The 24,012-nt window shown below is 36.4% G+C and overlaps 1 protein-coding gene and 1 pseudogene across 2 annotated transcripts in view; one reads left to right on the forward strand and one right to left on the reverse strand.

Annotated features, from left to right (window-relative positions):
* DOCK11 (dedicator of cytokinesis 11) overlaps window positions 1–16,782 on the forward strand; it is a 177,445-nt gene extending 160,663 nt beyond the window's left edge. For both annotated transcript variants that reach the window (XM_012739482.3, XM_012739489.3), the window contains 8 exons: window positions 1,172–1,294; window positions 4,491–4,604; window positions 5,144–5,290; window positions 8,952–9,162; window positions 9,518–9,708; window positions 10,587–10,687; window positions 11,966–12,104; window positions 16,324–16,782. In XM_012739482.3, the coding sequence (XP_012594936.2) occupies window positions 1,172–1,294; window positions 4,491–4,604; window positions 5,144–5,290; window positions 8,952–9,162; window positions 9,518–9,708; window positions 10,587–10,687; window positions 11,966–12,104; window positions 16,324–16,443 (1,146 nt within the window). In that variant the 3' untranslated portion in view covers window positions 16,444–16,782. The remainder of the gene's footprint in view (window positions 1–1,171; window positions 1,295–4,490; window positions 4,605–5,143; window positions 5,291–8,951; window positions 9,163–9,517; window positions 9,709–10,586; window positions 10,688–11,965; window positions 12,105–16,323) is intronic.
* Window positions 16,783–22,439: 5,657 nt separating this feature from the next.
* LOC142865831 (eukaryotic translation initiation factor 4E-binding protein 2 pseudogene) lies at window positions 22,440–23,272 on the reverse strand (annotated as a pseudogene).
* Window positions 23,273–24,012: the final 740 nt, after the last annotated feature.

The following is a 24,012-nucleotide window of genomic DNA, read 5'->3' on the forward strand; positions in this document are numbered from 1 at the left end:
GGGTTTTATGAGGTATTGCCTCTGGCTGAATAGGAAACACAAGTGAAGGAGCTAGAAGAAGATGAATTCAGTTGCCTAAGGCAGGGGTCAGGGGTCCCCAACCTAGGGTGAGTTGTATAATTTAATTATATATTACTATGTAATAATAATAGAAATAAAATGCACAATAAATGTAATACACTTGAATCATACTGAAACCATACCCCCCCACACACACCCTCAGTCCCTGGAAAATTGTCTTCCATGAAAATAGTCCCTGGCCTCAAAAAGTTTGGAGACTGCTAGTCTAAAGAACATACAAGAAGAGCCATTTTAGCAATCAGTTTTATAGGTCTGAAATCTCTTTAAGATAGGAAAAAACTGTTAAGTCTTATGGGATAGCATCAATAATTGGTTTTATCATTTCATTGTTGAGAACGTAAGATGATTGTTCACAAAAGGGTTTGTTTTATAGCAGCTATTATTATCTTGGCAGGGTTGGAGATCTCTGTCTTGAGTTGCTATCTTATTCTCACTAGTTTTAGAACCGTCAAGAAGGAAGGGAATGCACCATCTGGGAGATGGTCATGCTGGAGACTCAGACTTGTGGGGGGAGGGGGGGAAATGGGCATTTATTGAAACCTTAAAATTTGTACCCCCATAATATGCCGAAATAAAAAAAAAAAAAAAGAAGGAAGGGAAGCATTCTTTACCAAAATTGTATCATTTTAATAAACACCTAAATCACTAACCCAACAGCTTGAAAAAGTTGTCAGATTTTCTTAAGACTAATAATATAGATAAATATAGTTTTAATATAAGAGAAAAATATAGATATTTATAGGCTTAGTGGAATTTACCCTGTTAGACATTCAGGCATCCTCAATTTGGAACAAATGATATATTCTTTTTTAAATATACCCCTTCTAAATGTGTTACCATTTGCAAGTATAGTTAACATCTTCATTATGTGAATAAGCAAAATAAATAGTTTATTGTCAACAAATTTCATATTTTAAGAATGTTTTTATTCAAATATATTTGATTTAGAAAATATATTCATGCAAGTATGCTCCTTCTGTGCATTTCATTGAATTTAGTATATCTTGTTTGTTTTTATTTACTTGAAATGGTTTAAAACTTATTTGTCCAAAACTGTATAATTCCTGATTGGACATTTCTCTTAATGCAGGAAGTTTTGCTGGAGTTGCTAGAACAATGTGTGGATGGCTTATGGAAAGCAGAGCGTTATGAAGTAATTTCTGAGATTTCCAAGTTGATCATTCCAATTTATGAGAAACGTCGCGAGTTCGAGGTAGGCAATTTAAACAGTTTCATCATTCATTGGCTTATATGTTTTACTTTGGCCTTGAGAGAAGCAATAATAAAGTTATGTTACCATCACTCTACTGTGTGTCCTCTGAAGAATAGAAGGTTCATTTATATTATGACATTTATATAATATTGTAGAATATAGATATTTAACTTAGTATATCATTTTGACACATTTGTCCAGTTCAAAAGTTATAATCCTCAAAAATGCTGTTAAATCCTAAGATTTTTGAATGTTCTCACCACAAAAAAATGATAAATGTTTGAGGTGATGAATTTGCTAATTACTCTGATTTGATTATTACATACTGTATACATGTATTGAAACATCACATTGTACACCATAAATATGTACAATTACTATACGTCAATTTAAAATAAAGTAAAACTTAAAAAAAATCCTACCTTATAGGGCCAGACATGGTGGCTGACACCTGGGAGGCTGAGGAGGTAGGATTGCTTTGAGGCCAGTTGGAGACCAGCCTGAGCAAGAGCTAGACCCCATCTCTACAAAAAATAGAAAAATTAGCCAGGTGTGGTGACACATGCCTGTAATCCCAGCTACTTGGAAGGTTGAGGCAAGAGTAACGCTTGAGCCCAGAAGTTTGAGATTACAGTGAGCTATGATGATGCCACTGCACTCTAGCCCCAGTGACAGAGCAAGACTGTGTCTCAGAAAAAAAAAATCCTACCTTATATTCATGTATGTTTTCCAAATCAAATTAAAGGTAAAAGACCCAAAATATAAATTGAAATTTAAATTAGACCACTGGCTCTCAAAATATTTTTATCTGGCAACCTCCCTTCTTCCTCTCATGGCATAAAATAATCAGTATTATTTACACTAAACCATCACTTAGAAAAGCTATTGAATTTCCATGTTTCAAAGATATGATTCTATGTAATTTGGTGGGGAGACTATAGGTGTTGGCAGATGACAGTGAAGGAGGTAAGTGGATACTAGTAATAGCCTTATTATGAGAATTTTTTTTTCAATTTGGCTTGCCAGATAAAGTATTGATAAAGGGTAGTTAATGAAGAAAAGTAATATAATGAACAGAAGTTGCCACCAGCACCAAACAGGAATTTTTTACATTCAAGCCTCTGAGTTCATAATCATAATTTCTACCACTATTGTCCTGGGTGATTTAGGATTCAAGCCATTTTTAAAAGCAATTTATTATTGAATATAGCAGGTAGTCTTTCACTGTTGAAGAAGTCTCTAGGAGTGAAACCACATAGATTAAATATCATTCAGGTAGTGTTCTAATCTCTGCTTCAAACTGGCTCTGATCAAATGTACTTTTTCTTCCCAGTTTCTAGTTCTTCCTCTTTTTGCCATACTTCTGTTGTATGTGGGGGATGCCTAAAAAAATAATAGTGGAGTTCAAGTGATGATATTAATATACTAGAGTTAAATAATTAAGTGTAGGTCATATAACTGGCAAAGAATAACCTGAGGCAAAATGAGATTTGCCATTACCCCTTCTAGCAAAGCATTACATTTGAAGAATCTTTGTAATAGTTTCAAAATAAAGGCCCCATTTTCTAACTCTTAGGATGAAGATCAGGCTATTAGAAACCCAGGGAGTGTTTTGCTACTCAGCCAACCAATAGGGAAAGAAAGCAAAATGTGTCTTCTTTACATGTTAAAGGAAATTATATTTTCTATAGGGGAACTTCTGCTATTTCTTTATAGGGATGTTAATGGTCTGTATAAATCCTCTAGCAGTCTATATGAGATAAAATCATTGTTTCCAGGGCACTGATATATAATTTTTCAGTGTATCACTGTGAAATGGGCTGAAAAGTATCAGAGATAGCAGCCAAAGTAAGGAACATTGCCCTCAAATTGAGCTCAGCTGTAGGAGATAATATGGGAAGAATTTTAAAGAAAAAAGCTTTTGTGTTCCTCTTTTTTTATGGAAGTGAAATTCACATATTACATAACTAACCATTTTAAAGTGTACAATTCAGTGGCATTTAATGTATTCACAATGTTGTGCATCTGCCACCTCTCTCTAGTTTTAAAACTTTTTTATTACCCCAGACAAATACACCCCATACCCATTAAGTAATCACTCCCCACCTTCCCCCCATTACCTAATAACCATTACTCTGCTTTCTTGATTTGCCCATTCTGGGTATGTCACTTTTAGGGATCTAGATTTTGAATATGCCTAATCAAAAAATCAAAAATCCGAAATACTCCAAAATCCACAACTTTTTCAGAGCCAACATGATGCTCAAAGGAAATACTTGTTGGAGCATTTTGGATTGATTCCTATTTCTCCATATCCTCACCAACATTTGTTTTCTGGTGTTTTGTTTTGTTTTATTACAGCCATCCTAGTAAATGTGAAGTGGTATCTCATTGTGGTTTGGTTTGCATTTCCTTAATGACAGTGATGTTGAACATCTTTTTGTGTGCTTCTTTGACCATTTGTATATTTCCTTTGAATATCTTCTTTGAAGATATGTTTATTAAATTCTTTTGCCCATTTTCAAAATTTGGTTGTTTGCCTTTTGTTGTTGATGGTAATAGTTCTTTATAATATTCTGGGTACTAAACCCTTATCAGATCTGTGGTTTGCAAATATTTTCTTCCATTCTTTAGGTGATCTTTCACATTCTTGATAATGTTCTTTGCACAGTGTGCTCCCTTTCTCTGGGAGTGCAGAAAAATATATTCTTTGGAAATGTTTGTGAATGTGCATAAAAGCAGCCCTCCCTGAGGCTTACACTATTACTTATTTTTATATCTGCATTTAATTTTCCTCTCCAAAAGTTTTGGCATGGATTATTTATTCTCATATCTCTAAGGGCTCAAGCAAAACATTTTGCTGTTCTTTTAGTTAAAATAATTCAGACATATAGAAAATATCTTGATAATGCATACAGTATTCTAAATGTATAAGTTGCCACTGAAATGTGAATAAAATAAAGCATAGTATTAAGAAATACAGTGTTACTTGACTGTTTTAAATTCTCTTAGACCTAAAGCTGTTGAGGACTTTTATCTAATTGTTGGAACAGAGGAGGGAGGTGTGTATGTCCCCACCAAAACCATTTTGAAAAGAAAGTGTTGGTGCTCTTTATTCTTGTATTGTACATTCATCTTGAACACAATTGGTAATTAACCAAAAGACAAGGCTGATTTGTATATTCTTATTTTTCAGAAACTTACTCAAGTTTATAGAACTCTTCATGGAGCTTACACAAAAATTCTGGAGGTTATGCACACAAAAAAAAGACTTTTAGGCACTTTCTTTAGAGTTGCCTTTTATGGCCAAGTAAGTATACTTTAGTTCATAAAGTTTTTTTTTTAAATATTCACCTTTGAATGCTTAGATTACTATAGCAGCAATTATTGGTCCTTGGATTCTATTTAAATAGAGTGCCTATTACAACAGCAGGAGGCCTCTTTTGTAAGTTTAAAGTTCACTTTGGTTCTCATATCTAACTCTATTAGGTAAGAATACAACAAACAAGGTTTGTATTTCTCCCTCAGTTTCATTTTCTGTTAAACTTCTTAAAGTATATATTAAATATCTAGTAGTTAAAACTTTCAAATAAAAAACAGGTGAGTATACAGGGAAGGAGAAAAATCTCAGGCCAATAATTTGTTCATATGACAGTGAATTTGAAAATTCTCATTTATTTGAAGTTAAAATGGTAAATATATACATGGGGCTTTTAGTAATATTATTAAAAATGTATTTCTTTTTTTAAAAATGTATTTCTAATATATTATTAGTTATTTAGGATATTTTATTTAAATGCTGTTTGCTAATACTATTTATAAATTATTATTTGTTTAACTTTATAATAGTCTTTTTTTGAAGAAGAGGATGGAAAGGAGTACATCTATAAAGAGCCAAAGCTCACCGGCCTCTCAGAGATTTCCTTGAGACTTGTTAAACTTTATGGTGAAAAATTTGGTACAGAGAATGTCAAAATAATTCAGGATTCAGACAAGGTAACATATGCCCTGAATTTTGAAATCATCATTAGTTCCAGGCATGATGTATTGCCTCTGACTTTTTCTTTTTTTAGCTGGTAGAGGAAAAGCATGGAAATAGAGCCTTCTAGATAATGAAAGAAATGGGACAGGGGCTTTGGAATCAGAGATACCAGGACTCAGTTCTCCATTCTCTGCCACTCACTAGCTGTGTGACCATGGGGAAGTCACTTAACCTTTCTGTGTTTCATTTTTCTCATGAGTAAAATGGAGATAATAACAGTACCTTCCTCATGGGGTTATTGTATGGATTAAACGAGTTAATATATGGAATATGATTAGAGTTCCTGGTACATAAAAAATATTCACTAATAATAACAGAAGCTAGCATGCTAAATAAAAGTTAGCAATTATTGTAAATGCTGTTGTACATCATGATTCTCAGTTACATACTTAATGATTAAAATCATCTTGGGGGATACACATTTTATTCCAAGAGATCCTTAGTTCAGTAGTAGTGATGGTAGTTACATTTGCAATGAAGTAGGTTTAGGAGAGATGCCTTGAGCCTTGTTCTAAAAGTCATCCATCCCACTAGGCTCTGTCAAGGCAGGGTGAGAAAGGCCCTTTCCTATGAAATGCATGGCTCCCTATAGACAGAATTTTGGCAAAGCACAGTAGGAAAGCCTTACTGTCCTTAGTTGCCATTGTTGTGCCCAGGATGAAAGCTGATTTTTAAGATAGGAAGGACCTATGCAGTTCAGGATTTGAACCCACAACAATATTTCCTGAGTGACTATGGTTTGTACAGTGCTGTGCAAAGCACCTAGAAGCTAGTAGGCAGCATTGCCAGAGTGAAAAAAAGCCCATGGCAGTGGTAAAGAAGACACTTTGTTGTCTGCCATGAAAATAATCTCTTCATTTTGTATACTTACTTATACATCTCTTAGGGATGGTTTTATCTTAAACATATGCTTAAAACATTTAAAAATAGATTTGGACAACAGAAGATTTTCTCTCCTCACAGGCTTGCTCCCACACTATTGCTTAGCATATAAGTACAAAGGTAATGAATAACATGCAGTTTTCTACTTTATTCTGCCTTTGAAAACCTGGCCAAAGAGTGCTACTGACAAACCAGTATCAGACAGCTGGACTCCTGACATTATTTGTTATGTGTCATACATATTTTAGTCATTCCCCATAGGCAACAGACATAATAAGCAGTTCCTACTTTTAAAATATTTTTTTTTCTCAATGTATGAAGGTAAAAAATTAAAAACACTCTGGCCAGGCACGGTGGCTCACACCTGTAATCCTAGCACTCTCTGGGAGGCCAAGACGGGAGGATCACCTGAGCTCAGGAGTTTGAGACCAGCCTGAATAAGAGTGTGACCCCATCTCTACTAAAAATAGAAAAATTAGCCGGGTGCAGTGGCTCATGCCTGCAGTCCCAGCTACTTGGAGGCTGAGGCAGGGGGATCTCTCAAGCCCGGGAGGGTGAGGTTACAGTGAGCTTTGATGCCACTGCACTCTATCTCGAGTAACAAAGCAAGACCTTGTCTTAGAAAAATCCCCCCAAATCTAAAAACGCTCTTTTACCTTGCCAAAGAACAAAATCTTCTTAAGAAGAGAGGTAATTTGAAGAGGAGTTTGACAATATCTTCCCATATTTTACATATGTATGTCCTTGGACCCAACAACTTCACATTTAAGATTTTGTCTTATAGATGTACACACGTAAAGATACATGTTTAAAGGTGTTCACTGCTGCGAAGTTCATATAGCAAAAACTTGAAAATAATCTAAATGTCCATATAGCTGAATAAATGGTGGTATTACCCATATATAATGTATATAGTCACCTAGGCATTAAAAAAAGAATGAGAGATTTATGTGTCTGTATAAACCTATCAGGATATATTATTGAGGGGGAAAAAAGTGAGATGCAGGACTATAAGGATAGTATGATCACATTTGTGTTAAATGTGATATTTCATATATATTTCATATGTGATATTTCATATATATTTCATACATATGTAGTTTCATATATGATATTTCATATATATGTAGTTACATAAGCTTAGGAAGTTTCTGGAATTAAACATACAAAATCCTTAACCATGTTTGCCCCTGAGGAATGGGACTAGAGTCTTAGGTGGGAAAAAAGAAGTCTTTTTGCTTTTCATGTATACCCTGTATAATGTTGAAATGTTTTAATATACATATATTTTACTTTTATAAGGTTAGATATCAGGCTTGACCTCTTTTATTATTTCACTTTATGTTTTGTCTTAGCAAGATAATTACCTCAACTGTCTCCTGAGGTATTTCTTGAGAAATCTAGCTTTTGAATGAAAGAAAAGAAGGTTAAGGTTTCTGGAGATAGGCATGTGGATTTCTATGTAAGAACAAGTATTAGCTTGTATGCCTAATGTTAAAAAAAAAAAAAAAGAACAAGTAGAATGGGTGCAAGAGAAGTTAAAGATGCTAAGAAATGTTCTATTCCCTGTCCATCCTCTTGTATATATGGAGAAATAAAAGGGATACAGGGACTCTTTCCTGAGAGGTTTTTTGTTTGTTTTTTTTTCTTTCACTAAACACAAAAAAGTCTATCACAAAGTAAGAATATTGACAAAGTCACCAACACTCAAGGCACAAAGGAGACTTAGGTGCAAGAACACTGAAAGAGGATTCTGGCCATTGTCTGAAGTGACTCCAGACACTGCCAGAGGGAGGGTTTAGGGTCCACAGATTGAAGCTCCAACAGGGACAGTTCTGGAATTTACCTCCAGCAGCATGGCTTTTTAACTTGGATTTTAGACTATTGATGAAATGGTCCGTAACTATAGCTATACTTTTATGTCTCTAAAGTAGAACCATTGTGCTTTCTTGTGGTCCCCTTCCTACATAGGATATGATTAAAATAATGCAGTCAAGAGTACATACACATTCTTACAATGTCAAGCACTGTGGGTGTGCAAAGTGGTAAGCTTTTCTGTAATGAAGTAATATATATCAAAGTCCTTAATACCATATAAATTTTTTAACTAAGCAGTTTCTTTTCTAGGAATTTATCCTAAGGAAAAAAATCAGAAAATAATGCACAAAGTTTTAAATACAAGGCTGTTCACCAAAACATAACTTACAATAGCAAAATGTTGGAAAACAACCTGTTAATGAGGGAATGATCCAGTAAATCATGTTTATCCATACAGCGACTAAAAGTCATGTCAATGACTACAATATAGAACTACAATAATGATAATATATTTTTATCAATGTAGAATTCATGTAATGTACAATTAACTATTTTAATATATTTTAATGACTCATAATATAAAACAATGTTCAGTATGATCTCAGTTTCTTAAGAAAAAAGATAGGAAAATTATATAAAAATGTGAATAATGGTCACTGCTGGGTGGTAAGATTATGATAATTTTTATTTTCTTCTTACATTTTTGTAGTCTCCAAATAGGTTTCTATAACTTCTTATAATCAGAAGTAAATGATCCTTAAAAAAAAGAACAGAAACCCCCTTCAGGTGTGTATTCAATTGGAATCACAATTGTAATAGCAGTGTTCCTCGTGTGGTCTCAAAGCAGTTAGTTTACCTATAATCTCCTTTTCCATTTCATTGAATTAAAAAAATAAAACCTTTCTTATTTTATAGGTGAATGTCAAAGAGCTTGATCCAAAATATGCTCATATCCAAGTCACTTATGTGAAGCCCTACTTTGATGACAAAGAACTCATAGAAAGAAAGACTGAATTTGAAAGAAATCACAATATCAACAGATTTGTCTTTGAGGCTCCTTATACTTTATCAGGCAAAAAGCAAGGCTGTATAGAAGAACAGTGCAAACGCCGTACAATCTTGACTAGTAAGTAGGACTTTGTCTTATTTGTCTTGCTCCTTTTTGATACACAGAAGTAGCAGCTGGCCAGCAGGAACATGTAACTGAAATTTTAATCATTCTTTGTTCTGCTGTGCAGTTACAAGTTTGCACAAACATGTCCATGTGATAAATCATCATTTTCCCATATGTCATTCATGATTGCTCAGAGATGTCTCATAAAGAGAATTTTTCTCTCAATCCTGAAATAGTATATGGAACCCTAAGGCATCTTCTAGAGAAAGCATGGGTAGAATTAAGCACAATAGATTGTTTTCTTTAATTTAGCCATTTTTAACAAATGATTTTTTAAGACGGTAAATCAATCTTAACATTTTAATAGCTTCCAACTCGTTCCCCTATGTGAAGAAGAGGATTCCCATAAACTGTGAACAGCAGATTAATTTAAAACCAATTGATGTTGCTACTGATGAAATAAAAGATAAAACTGCAGAGCTGCAAAAGCTTTGCTCCTCTGCTGATGTGGACATGATTCAGCTCCAACTTAAATTGCAGGGCTGTGTCTCTGTGCAGGTACGTTGGTTGTATTAAATGTTTCTTGATATTTCTCTTGCTTTCATAAAGGCACAGAGCGAGCATTACTTGTAATTGTGTATTGTGCTCTTATTGAGTGCAAAAGCCTGTGCATTCGTTTTTCTTAATGAAAAAATTATATTTAATTTTTGCAAATGTTGTATTATAACAGAGGACTTTAACATAAATGCCTATGACTATATTCAACCCCTATATTTACATATCAGAAATCATTAACTAACTTACTGCAATATCATCATTGTAGATTATTTGTTTTAGTTAATGGTTTTTTCAAATAAATCTGTAGTAAGCATAATACCATGTTTCCTCAAAAATAAGACCTACCCATAAAATAAGCCCTAGCAGGATTTCTAAGCATTTGCGCAATATAAGCCCTACCCCAAAAATAAGACCTACTGATAGGCATGGCTGTGCAGCATATCTGCACAACCCGTGCATTTCATGTGGAGCAGTAAAGAAGATGAGCAGCCCTTCTCATCTGCCCCATGAGAGCTCTATTGCTCAACATGAGAGATTGGGGCCACTGGTACTAAAGGAAATAGAGTCACAAGAAATTCAGGATAGAATTCGGGGTTTGGAGAATTATGATGATGTTCCAGAAGGACTTAACTATATTTGAATAAATGTAGATTGTTGTACTGTACTTTAAAAAATAACACATCCCCTGAAAGCCCTAGGGTGTCTTCTTGAGGAAAAATAAATATAGGACCCTGTCTTATTTTCAGGGAAACACGGTAAATACATTATTCAGTAATGGATTTCTTATGTATTTTGGGGCTTTTTCATAAAAAGGAGAGATGCAAAAACTACTTTTGAGTATTACATTCTGACAACATTTTTCTCCTTTTGTAATTTAGGTCAATGCTGGTCCATTAGCATATGCAAGGGCTTTCTTAAATGACAGTCAAGCCAGCAAGTATCCCCCTAAGAAAGTGAATGAGTTGAAAGACATGTTTAGGTAAGTGTCTTGTAGTTTTCAGATTGGATCTCTGTTCATTTGCTCCATTTTCTTCTTAAAAACAAAAACCCAAAGTCTTCACCAAATAATACCCCTCCAAAAAAGGACACTCTTTGAGCTCTTTTAATATCTACGTGACTTCCAAATGATACTGTAAGTAGTAAGGAAATATGTGATATGTCTCATCTTGCAAGATATTAATAATGCCCTAGTGAAAAGAGATTAAATATGCCAATTTACTATGTTGCTTGAGTATTTTATGTGACACAAACACAAGCCTACATTAATTATGTGATTTCCTTCTTTGCCTGAATGACCTCGTGTTACAGCATTTCAGCCCATTTAGGGTAGGAATAAAAGTGGGGCTGGAAGGGGCTGCATAGGCTGGCTCCTATCTTGTGTCCTTATTTCCACCTGGATTCTCCCAGTCTAGGGCATGCAATATCTTGTCTTCAGTGGGCAGCCCTGTAAGCTAAGGGATGTATAAAATGGTCTTAGATTAGAAAAAATCTGTTTAATATATGTAAAAGGAGCTTGCATTCAGAACAAGAGAAACAGTTGAGTGAAATAGACTAAGGAGAATGATAAGCTGTCTACTCATTTGCACCCAACTTATTTCATTTGCTTTTTCTGTCTCTGTGTTATCACCTGCTCCAGGTTGCAGAGTAACCTGTCATCATTCATTCACCAGTAATTATTAATGCTCAACATGCACAAAAGACACTATTAGTTGCTACGACAGGGATATAAAATGAATGGGCAATGAGGTACTTTGCCCCCTAAGACCTGTACTCTAATTGTGGACATTAAACATAAACACATGAAATAATGGAAAAATACTTTTATGATAGGTTCTCAGCTCTCTGTGTCCACTCTTAACATCAAGGGAAGATCCTTCACACCTATAAGCACCCAGCACTGGACCGGGCACATAATAAGCCCAATATAAATTCTTCTTGAGTGAATGACTCATTATCTACATGTGCAAATTAATATTAACAAATCTTTAGCTAATATAATACCAAGTAAATGATTGAGCCAGTAAGTTTTCTAGAGGGTATGTGTCTTGAGCCAGGTCTTAAAGAAGATAAGAAACCAGAGAGCAAAGGCAGAAAAGAAAGGAGAAGTTTTTCAGACTTAGGAAGTGACATTAACAAATGCACAGTGAGAAAATACGGAATTCTGATCTTCCTTCCAGGTAAGCCATGGTTAAGGATTGATTATCAGTGAAACTTCCTAAGAATAAATAACAAAACCTTTATCTTTGTGTATCCACAGGAAATTCATACAAGCATGCAGCATTGCACTTGAACTAAATGAGCGGCTAATTAAAGAAGATCAAGTCGAGTACCATGAAGGGCTAAAGTCAAATTTCAGAGACATGGTGAAAGAATTGTCAGACATTATCCATGAGCAGGCAAGTATTAGGGTGGTTGAAAATGAAAGCATGATCTGGGATCCTTAAAGTATTGGTTTAGAAAAACATGTTAGTTCAAAATGTATTACCTTAAAGTTATTAACTCTGTATTTTAAAATGTGTTCATGTTATCTTTAATCATTTATATAATAAAATACAAATCAAATTTGAAGCAATTATCATAAGCCATTACTAGAGCAATTATCAGTCATAAACTATTTTGTTCTTTGTGTGACAATGTCATTAGAAGTGACTAGGTGAGCAAGTGTAAATTGATCTGTGAACATGGATAAGTGTTTCTCAAGAAGAGTCCTAGAGAAGTGAAATGATTGGTTCGATAGCCAAGTCCCTAAATGAGTATCCCTATGTTGGCTGTTAAGAAATTATATACTGTCATTTAGGTGATTTCCAAAATTTGGGGACTATTTTCATACCCATACAGCCTGCATAATTCCCTGTTTTCATAAAACTTATTAGTATTTTAATCTATGGACTGAGTGGAAGTGACAGTTATAGCTAACTTAGTAAAACACAGTCTGAGGCCGGGCGCGGTGGCTCACGCCTGTAATCCTAGCTCTCTGGGAGGCCGAGGCGGGCGGATTGCTCGAGGTCAGGAGTTCGAAACCAGCCTGAGCAAGAGCGAGACCCCGTCTCTACTATAAAATAGAAAGAAATTAATTGGCCAACTAATATATATACAAAAAAAATTAGCCGGGCATGGTGGCGAATGCCTGTAGTCCCAGCTACTCGGGAGGCTGAGGCAGGAGGATTGCTTGAGCCAGGAGTTTGAGGTTGCTATGAGCTAGGCTGACGCCATGGCACTCACTCTAGCCTGGGCAACAAAGCGAGACTCTGTCTCAAAAAAAAAAAAAAAAAAAAAAAAACACAGTCTGAAAAATATCAAAGTGAAGACCTGATCACCCCTTTAGCCAAATTATGTCATAATTAAGTAGTTACAACTTTTATGTATCTGGTGACCTTTATAGAAAACCTGAGTACTTCTAGATTGTCTTGGTAAACTTCATTCCTATATGGGGATCCTGAAATTTGTGTTTACAGCCACTCTGTACATGTGCATCTTAAACATGCTTGTAAAAGTCATGAGCTTATAAAGCGTTCTTCATTTCCTTACTAAGGGAAATACCCAGTAAGATAAATATTTGTCCCCGAAACACTTCAGAGTCTCAGTTTTTAAGAAATTAAGGATCCTTAAAAGAAACAAGGATAACTATACCATTTTAAGGAGCACATTTTTAAAGCTGATCCTGAAAAGGAGAACCTCATTTGTCCTGGTATCTGCTTGTCAGTGATTGCTGCAAAGGGTGTACTTACAAATAGGCCCAGTGTTTAATACCCGAACAACTGCAGTACAATGGTGGGGGAAAAGCAGAGGAGAGTGAGTTCTAGGAAAATGAAAGCTATTAATAGTTGACTTTCAATTAAACTCTACCTCTCTGAATTTATTTTGTGTACTTTTTCTTAGAAAGAACTGTGGTAAATTTCATTACAATTAGCCCAAGGTTGCATTGAGTGACCAGGAGTCTACTTTCCAACCATTGTCATCTTCTCAGTATGGAGAATCAGGGCCAGCCAGACTGTCATCATTCCCTTCTGTTTAATGAGACCAGTTACCCCAATCTCCTGTGTGCCCATTCTCTGCAGCTGGGTATCTTGATGGCTTGAGGAGTCTGGAATCAGTGTTCTGTGTCTTCTTTTGCCATCTTTACTTTTGTTAGCTATTTAGGACTGAGTGCAAACAGCTCTAAGGCATCCCTTTGCCGCCCAGTTTTCAGAAGCCCTTTTTTCCCTCCTTCCCAAAACAGCCAGGTGAGCAGGACTAGGAGAGTAGGGATCCATTCCACTTCCTGTACTGTCTGTATCTTAAGGTCAGCCCATGAGTACAATGGGGATATACCTCTCTTCACCATCACTGTTCGGGGGTATACTATTAATGAATAGACTACATAGTTTGTTTTTAGAAACTATCTGGTTGATGGGTTTTTGTAATGCATAGATAAAACAGCAAAACTCCTTCACAAAAGAGATAAGACAATTGCATATGCTATTTTTAGCCAGTATATACCATATTACAGTTATTTCATTTGCATGCAGCTGCATGACCTAGTCTTGAACTCTGAATTATTCAAATTGAAAGCAAATTATTTAATTTGCTATTATTATTGTGATCAAGATATTAAGAGTAATTGTTCTATAAAGTTTTTTCCCCCTGAAGCATGGATTATTTTTCAAATCTGTCATATTTCCCACCTGTCTGTATCAGTTATTCCCAGAAATCATGGCTGTTTTTCTTAGTTGTAAAGGCCAGTATTTTAGGCCCTTGATATTATATATTGATAGCTAACCAAGAAAACTCTTAGTTTCTTTTCCCTTACATTTGTACAAGCTATATTGTCATAACATGTCATGTTCAGGTGTACCTTACTTTAGGCAAATGTCGATTTATAGTGAATTTTTATAAATCAATTAATATTTCCCATTAGTTTCATGTAAAAGAGAGCCTACTTTTAGTCATACATTTGAGACATATAATAAACCACAAAATAAGACAAAGTGTTAATGTGTACTGAAATATGAAATATTCTGTTGAGCTCCATAAATGATTACTTGATAAAAAGACATGGCCTGGATATTCCTTGGCCCTTTTCAATGTAATTTATTATAATATACCAAAGTATACAGTCCTTTTAAAACCTTGTTCAAACTTTTTGTTTTGTTTTGTTTTGTTTTGTTTTGGTTTTGAGACAAAGTCTCGCTTTGTTGCCCAGGCTGGAGTGAGTGCCATGGCGTCAGCCTAGCTCACAGCAACCTCAAACTCCTGAGCTCAAGCAATCCTGCCTCAGCCTCCCGAGTAGCTGGGACTACAGGCATGTGCCACCATGCCTGGCTAATTTTTTCTATATATATTTTTAGTTGGCCAATTAATTTCTTTCTATTTATAGTAGAGACGGGATCTTGCTCTTGCTCAGGCTGGTTTTGAACTCCTGACCTCGAGCAATCCACCCGCCTCGGCCTCCCAGAGTGCTAGGATTACAGGCATGAGCCACTGTGCCCGGCCTAAGCTTTTGACTTTTTAAAAAGCAGTTATATTATATTGTAACTACTAATTACAGATTTTTTAAGCAGATAGAATTGTGATGGCCATTGTAGTGTCCACTTGGTCTGTTTTGTTAATTTCTTCACAGTGAGTACCCTATTTGCTTGTTACATTCTGACAGACATGGATAATCAATTTTTCATCTTTTAAACTTCTAATATGCTTTCAAATTAGTGTCATGAGATAAGATTTTTTTGAGATAAGATTTCTATAAGAAAAAATTTCTCTATTGTAGACTTTATTTTAAGCCTTATGATTTGTAGCAACACAAATGATATGACTCAGTACTGCCACCTTAGACCAATTTGTGGGCATAATAATGAAGTTTCAAAGCTAACTTGAGAACCAGGTAGAAAGATTGAAAGATTTAGACCTAAGGTAGAACCTTATAGTAAAGAGGATGAATATAATGTGTACATTATTCTTTTCCTCCATCTAATCGTAAGATTTGTCTTACTTTTGCTTTGGATCACACAAAAGGGATACTTTTTAAAAAACTTATATTAATATGAATGTATATGTTTATGTACTTATAGGAATATGACATTTATATTTTATATTCATGAAACTATTTCCAAGAAAAATTTTCCATATCAATTAGCTTATATAATTATAATATATCTTTTAAAATGTACACTTAACAACTCATAACTTTATTTAGTATTGTTTCCAAGTCTCCTGGGAAGGAGCATGAGTATCTGCATGTTTGAAAAGTCCCAAAGGTGATTCTGAGAACCACTGTGTTTAGAAGATGATATATAAACTCATATCAGAGTCCACTGTTTAGAGCTCTTGTTATGGCCATCTGTTCAACGTTTTAAAGATTACGTTAACTCTCGCTTTTTATTGAAATTTGCATTTTATAATCTTTATATTTCTTAATGAGTAACTAGATCTTTTCTGCTTTTTTGATATGCTGCCTTTGTAATTCAGCTTTGAAGACTTAAGTCGGTAATGTTATTCTTTGCTCTTTCTGCTTTCTGTCATTTCAAATAGCTAAATGTCAGTGATAAATTGAAACATGCCTGTAATTTCATATACACATACTTTTTTGGCAGTGGCTATTTTGCTTCATGATAACCATGTGGATTTCTTTTGTTTTAGATACTACAAGAAGACACAATGCATTCTCCCTGGATGAGCAACACATTACACGTATTTTGTGCAATTAGTGGTACATCGAGTGACAGAGGTTATGGTTCCCCGAGATACACTGAAGTGTGAGGAAATGCAGATGTAAATGACGATGAGACTGACCTTTCTCAGGAATATTTAGAGCTGTGCAAATGTTAAAATTTAAGGATTTGCTACATGTGGAGTGTTTCCTCCTGACACCAAAATTTTCATGCTTTCAAACAGGGTGCTTACATATTTGTAAATATTTAAGCAACTTGAAAGTGCCTGGAAAATTGCACCACTGTGCTTGGTTTGTACTTTTTTAGGTAAATCTATATGCTGAAAAGTAGAGCTCAAAAAAAGTTAACTCAATTTGCTTAATTATTGCTTAAAATAGTAATGGTACTATGTAAAATTGTATAATGGAACACAATAAAAGGTAAAACTTATTTGTAATTAGAAGTGAAGGAAATGATACTTTGAACTTAGCATTTTTGTTGACAGGAAGCTCAATTCATTATCATACTAATCCCTGGAGAAGAAAATTGATGACATTTCCATAAAACATGAATATTTCACATTGGGGAGTTTATTTGAATTCTTTCCAATTAGTAGTCAAGGCTGGGCTAAAGGAAGAAACCAAAAGCATTAACAGGAAGATTTTCAGAAGGAAAGGATATACATAGAAATACCAATCTTATTGTTCCCTGCAGGTTTGATGTGATGGCGCTAGATAATCAAGTGGGTCTTTCTCCCACATGAGACAAGAGGTATAAGGGATTTACACAGGATGTAGGTTTCAGTAGCAAGCAGCATTTGTTACTGAATCTTCATCGTCTGGGGCTATCTCTAAAACTAAGGAAAACATTTCTGATAATTTGCAGTCAGTACATCCCATGCAACTTCAGAGCTTTAGCAGCAATCTGAGGTGGGGATTTTGTAATAATTATTTTTTCAGTTACAAGGTTAACAAGCATTTTAATAGAACTTGATGGTTGTAACATGTCTTGGGTCAGTATACATAACCATAGATTTAGCAACTGCTACTTTGGGATTACATTTCTTTTTTTCTTTTTTTTTCTTCTTTTTTGCAACACTTATCAATTCCAAGGGGATTACATTTCTATTTATTAAGAAATCTCAGATACCTAAATAATTCAGGAGAAACCAACGTGTGAAGAACCTTTTAAGCTTGAGTTATCCATATAATTTTGGCCGCCTTCAATGTAAACTTTAAGTTCTAGATTTATTTTCCTTATGTAGTTTTAGTTTAGCCCATTTTACAGATGAAAAACCAGGCACTGAAATATAAATGGACTGCATGGAGCCTTGGCTTGAGTACTTTTGTGATCAAGTACATCTTAGAGATTATTATGCTCCTCACTTGACCATTTTTCATTACATGTCATTTTTTTTTACATGTCATTTTTAAGCTTTCAAGGGAGCAGGAACTTATTAAAAGTTAATTTTGTATTTTAATAGGGGCCTTGAAGGCCTTGGAAGTATTTCAGAGGCAGTTTATAATTCCATTATATCTTGGAGTAACCTGTAGAGTTATTAGTTTTACCTTTAAAGTGATCACATTTGGAATGTATATGTAAGAAACCATCACCTAGAAGTGAATGCTGCCATCTGATAGGCATCTTAGGGAAACCCCAGCATTCTTCTGTCATAACTAGTCCCTGTCACATCCCCCAGCATAGCATATGCATTGTGGGTAACTTTCAAGAGTATAATAAATGGCCCCTGTTCCCAAGGAGCTTACAATCTAGTTGAGGAGGCAAGATATACACAAAATTAAATAGTAGGAGAATTAATGTGTGAGATATGAAAAGTTGTATATAAGTGTTACCAAATGAATGACGCTGTTCATAACTCTCATCACATTCATGGAAGGAGAGGTCACTGAATTGTAAATGTTCAGGTAGGGTTTCGTGAACAAAAGTAAGCTTTGGGGTTTCAAAGATGGGAAGAGTATTCTTAGCTGGAAAGCAAAGGTGCAAAAAGAATTAGCATAAGTTCAGGGCATAGTGAGGGGACCAGTTTTGTTCAAGGGAGTGATAGATGATAAACCTTTCTTTCTAGAAAGAAAGTTTGGACTTAGATTTTGGAAGGCTTAATGATGTTTGGACTTTACTCAGTAAGCATGGGGAAGCTAGTCAAGGTTTTTAAACAGAGAGATAATTAGATGTTACTTTTAGAAATTTTAATCTTTTATATTGCTGCCAGATATATTTGAGTTAGAAAGAGAGGGAAATAAGGAAACCAATTAATTAGCTATTGCAATAATCTAGTTATGAGTCCATAAGCCCCTAGACATGAGTAATATGAACAAGAATGAAGAAGAAAGAACAAGTACAAGAGACATTATGTGGAAAGACTAGACAAGACTCATTGGATAGCTAAGGAGAAAAAAGAACAAGTCGACCGGGCCCGGTGGCTCACGCCTGTAATCCTATCACTCTGGGAGGCCGAGCAGGCGGATTGCTCAAGGTCAGGAGTTCAAAACCAGCCTGAGCGAGACCCCGTCTCTACCATAAAAATAGAAAGAAATTAATTGGCCAACTAATATATATAATATAAAAAAATCAGCCAGGCATGGTGGCTCGTGCCTGTAGTCCCAGCTACTCGGGAGGCTGAGGCAGGAGGATCGCTTGAGCCCAGGAGTCTGAGGTTGCTGTGCCACGGCACTCACTCTAGCCTAGGCAAGAAAGCGAGACTCTGTCTCAAAAAAAAAAAAAAAAAAAAGAACAAGTCAAAGATAATTATATGTCCTATGGCCAGTGAGTTCTCTATGTCATGGCCCAATTTCACTAGATTTATTTTTCTACTTTTCAGAGTATGGGCAAAAAGCTATAGAGAACAAGGTGGGATAGACTAGAGAAAGCTAGGTAAATCTGCATGTATTAAGTGTCACCATTTACATGGTTCAATTATTTCATGAAATGATTTGGCCTCTACAAATTAATTCTCACCAAAGAATACATTTCTGCTATACTGATTGTTTTGCAATTAAGCTTGAGTCCACATTTCCCTAGAAGCTGTTGTTTTGATAGTCTTTGAACATGTTATGAAATGTGAATAAGTCACCATTGGTAGTGTTAATTTATCACTACAGTGAAAAACCAGAGATAAAATAAGAAATTTCATGCAAATTATCCTAGTTGTCACCAATGATATCATGAATATAGATGGAACTGTTGTTATTATCATATTTATATGATTTGGCTGCCTATGAAAATATTATAAACATATTTTTTATTTCAAAATCTTATGGGGTATAAATGTTTAGTTTACATATATTGCATTAGCACTACCCAAGATAAACTTCCTTGTTAAAATGAAACAGAAAGCAGCAGTGGTAGCAACAGCCTTGGAACCTTGACCAATATATCATCATAAAAGTAGAGATGACTCACTAGTTAATTAATAAACTAGATAGGCCATCATAAGAAGCCGAGCCTTTTCTTACAAATTATTAAACTCCTCTGAGGTGAAGAACCTGAGTGATGTATTAGAATAATAGAAATTTCTAAACTTTTTAAAATATTAATAATTAGATCTATATTTCAGGCTTCTGATCCACAAAATGTTGGAGTACCTTTAGTCTTGGTCTTGTTCTGGCAGTACTAGTTCACTTATCAAAAGGCAAAGAGAAAGGAAAAGATAAAAGTTGGTTGATGGTGGGGAGGGGGTTTGTGTAACAAGGCTATACCCCTGTCCTGGGAGTTGGTCAGTTAGAGTGCTTTGTTTATCTTGTTTTTCCAGTCTCTAAGCACATGATGGTTACTCTCTAAGAAAAGCGTATGTATCTTTATCCAACTCTTAATTGAAGTTGTAGCTATATTCTTCAAAGATTTTGCCTGTGTTAATGGCATTCTAAAACTTGTTTCGACATGCTTTTTTTCTCTTCTCTTTTTTCCTCTTTATTGAGATATAATTCACATACCATACAATTCAACCATTTAAACTACACAGTCCACTGCTTGTTAGTATATTAACAGAGTTGTGCTAGCATTACTACAATTTCAATCATTTTCATCATCCCACAAAGAAACCCCATGTGCATTAGTAGTCACTCCTCAATTCCCACCAGTCATCTCCTATCTTCTGGCAATCACTAATCTACTTTCTATCTCTACAGACTTGCCTGTTCTAGATATTTCATATGAACAGAATCATATAATATGTGCCCTTTTGGTTCTGGCTTCTTTCACATAGCATAATGTTTCCAATGTTCATCTGTGCTGTAACATGTATCAGTACTTCATTCTTTTTTATGGCTGAATAATATTCCACTGTATGGATATACCATATTTTTTTTTGTGAGACGAAATTTGGAGTTTAATTAAAATCAGAACAGGGTTACATTAAACAAACAAACAAAAAATACTTTTCTGATTATCAATTTTTGAGACTCAGAGCATCCCCAAAACATTGGAGATCCAGCTTATTCCTGAGAGACATCAACCATCACAAAAGGTTTTCACTTTGAACTATTCACATTTTGTAGCAATAAAACAGAACAAAGTTCTGTAGACATCCTTCCTTTCTTCTTTCTAAATGTATTCACAAACAGGGTCTTTTCATAGTTCAAAAGAAAAACAGTTTTCTTTCTTAGCCAATTGGCCTGTTACTCTCACCCTGGGATCTGATTTCTTAATAAGAGGGTTCAAGGCACCAAACCCTACTAGAAAATCCCAGGACACTAGGGGCTACTTTATTTGTCTTTCTATGAGGGAATGGATGCTTTAGTCTTTCTATGGGGGGAATCACTCTCCTGAGATTATCGTGCCAGTCAATAGTCCCAGGAGAGGTGGGGAGAAGGAACGCCAAAGCAAAGCGGTAAGGAAAATAATTAGGTTTTCATGAACACCCATATCAAGGCAGAATGGTCTAGCTTTACAAACCACCCGCTATAAACTCCAAACATGCACACCCAAAACTAGATGAGGAAGAAAAGAGCTCCTAAGGGACTCAGGGAGACGAAGGATGGTAACATAGAACAGCAGACTTGCCTATGGACATTTCTCACCTTCAACACTGGAAGATGTTTCATTAATAAGTTGCTGTTCAAAATTGTACTGAAAACGTATCTAAAAATAGGTCTGTCGTCATCTTAAAAATAAAAGGTCACTCCTCAGATAAGAGGAGTGACAGATATTATCAGATACCAACACTTGAGGTATCTTTGATGTAAATTTGAAAAATGGCCTGGCAGAGAAAAAGAAAGGAAAGGAAGGAGAGAGGAAGAGAGGGAGGGAGCAGGGGAGGACAGGAAGAAGAGAATGGGAAAGGCAAGAAAACTGGGAGGAATACATCTTAAAGCCCATGCTTATCTATCCCAGCAGCCAAACAAAGCAGGTCCATAAAGGAAAAAAAATAGTTATTTTCTAGAAACATTCTGAAAATCAACTTTAAGTTCAAAACATAGGAAACTGCAATCCAAGAGCAAATATCACAATGCTCATTGGACTTAAAAATAATTACTGAGACTGGGCACTCAAATTGGTCAACACTGTTCCGAGGTCATTCTTAAGTACTGTCTGGCAGAATACTATGATCAGGCCTAATGCACCAAGTGGAGGCCACGGTGCCTCTATGACTTGGTATGGACCTGCTTTGGGAGCAGATAAAATCACCTAGATATCTCAAAGTACAAAAGGACTCTCCCTGCAACAAGATGCAAGCAGGGAGGAATGACAGAAGAAGACCAAAGCTGGTTACCAAGGGCTCCCTTCTGATGTAAAGGGTTTAAAAGGAAAGGAATGGGAAGACATTCCTCCCAGAGCAAAGAAGGGAAGTGGACCTCAAAACAGTGTCACAAGATAAGCTACAGGAGTTACACCAACTGTGCTATCCCTAAGGACAAACATCTCAGGTAAAAGGGAAAGCAGCTCTCTTTTTATCATTTCTCCCTGATGATTTTAAAGATCCCAAACCCAGACTCTCACAAGGAGGAGAGAGAGAGGGTAAGGAACATGAATGAAGATGAACCCACACACCTCTGTATCCCTCCCCCAGACTTCCCAGCCAGGCAGTTGTTGGTAGGTTGATATTTGATCTGGGACACATCTGAAGGGGTTCGTTCTCAATAAAAAATGACCAGGGAAGCCACAGTTTAATGTTTTCCTCTATGGGCTGCTTAGCTCTACAGAAATACACCAAGGGCCTTCAATCTAGTCTGTCTAACTAGGAATGGGAATAGGAAACGGAGAAGAATGGTCAGACGACACTCATCTTCCCATCATTTGGCACACAAGGGAGGAGGAGGGGAGGTGGCGACTGCAACGGGACTGCTGGTATTGCCTCTTCTTTTCATTGTTGATCCTATTGGCAAATCAGGTACACACAAGTATCAGCGTTGCTGCTTTGCTTCTAATCCTTGCAGGAGAGTCAGATGTCCATCTCAAACTGAGCATCATCCCCAACTGCATGCTTCCTGTCATGATTGTTCAAGTTGTTCAAATTGTTTACTTCTACTTTGGAGTCTTCAATTAAGGTGCCAGGGCTAGTGACTCCCAGGATATTGGGCAGATGGCAGGGCGGGGTCTGAGCCATGGGAGAATTGCGACGATCCAACAGAAATTTTCGATCATAAATGATTCGAGTTCCTCCCGGTGTGGTGGAGAAGAGGGTCCCCCCGGGCGTGGTGCAATAGTCATGAGATAGCTGTGCGGCGTCGCTGATGGGCACGGTGCGGGTGGGGATGGCGCGGCTCTGGCTGGGCTGGTGGCCGCTGCCGGCGGACGAGGACATGGCTCTGGGCGCGGGCTCTTGGCTTTGTCCGGCGGGCAGGCAGGCGGCAGCGACGGCGGCAGGGCCCGGGCTGCTCCGGCTCCTCAGGCGGGCGGAAGGGCGCGCTCCGCTCGCTCCTCGCTCGCTTCCTCTCGCTCCCTCGTCCCGCTCCGCTCCCGCCGCCGCCCTCTCAGCCGCCGCCGCCCGATCCTCCGGCCTCCGCCAGCAGCAGCAGCAGCAGCAGCAGCGGCAGCAGCGGCAGCAGCGGCGACGACGACGACCGGAAGCGGGCGAAGGCGGGAGCCAGAGAGGATATACCATATTTTATTCATTCATCGGTTGATGGACACTGGGTTATTTCCACTTTTTGCCTACTATGAATAATGTTTCTATGAACACTCATGTGCCAGTTTTTGTTTGGACATGTTTTTAGTTCTCTTGGGCATATACATAAGAGTGAAATTGCTGGGTCATGTGGTAACTCTATGTTTAACCTTTCGAAGAACTGCCAGACTTTTCTCCACAGCAGGTGCACCACTTTGTAGTCCCACCAGCAGTGTATGAGTGTTCCAATTCCTCAGCATTCTTGACAACACTTGTTATTACTGCCGCTTTGATTATTGCCATCCTAGTGGGTATGAAATGGTATCTCATTCTGGTTTTCGTTTGCATTTCCCTGATGGCTAATGATGTTGAGAATTCTTTCATGTGTTTATTGGTAATTTTTATATCTTCTTCAGAGAAATATCTATGTAAGTCCTTAGCCCATTTTAAAATCAGGGTTTTTTATTAAGTTTCAAGGGTTCTTTATATATTCTAGATTCAAGTCCCTTCTCAGATATATGACTTGAATATATTTCTCCTGTTTTGTGTGTTGCCTTTTCACTTTAATGACGATGTCTTTTGAAGTACTAAAGTTTTTAAATTTTGATGGAGTCC

Source organism: Microcebus murinus, chromosome X (assembly GCF_040939455.1).
Source record: "Microcebus murinus isolate Inina chromosome X, M.murinus_Inina_mat1.0, whole genome shotgun sequence".
In the NCBI taxonomy this organism is placed as follows: Eukaryota; Metazoa; Chordata; class Mammalia; order Primates; family Cheirogaleidae; genus Microcebus; species Microcebus murinus.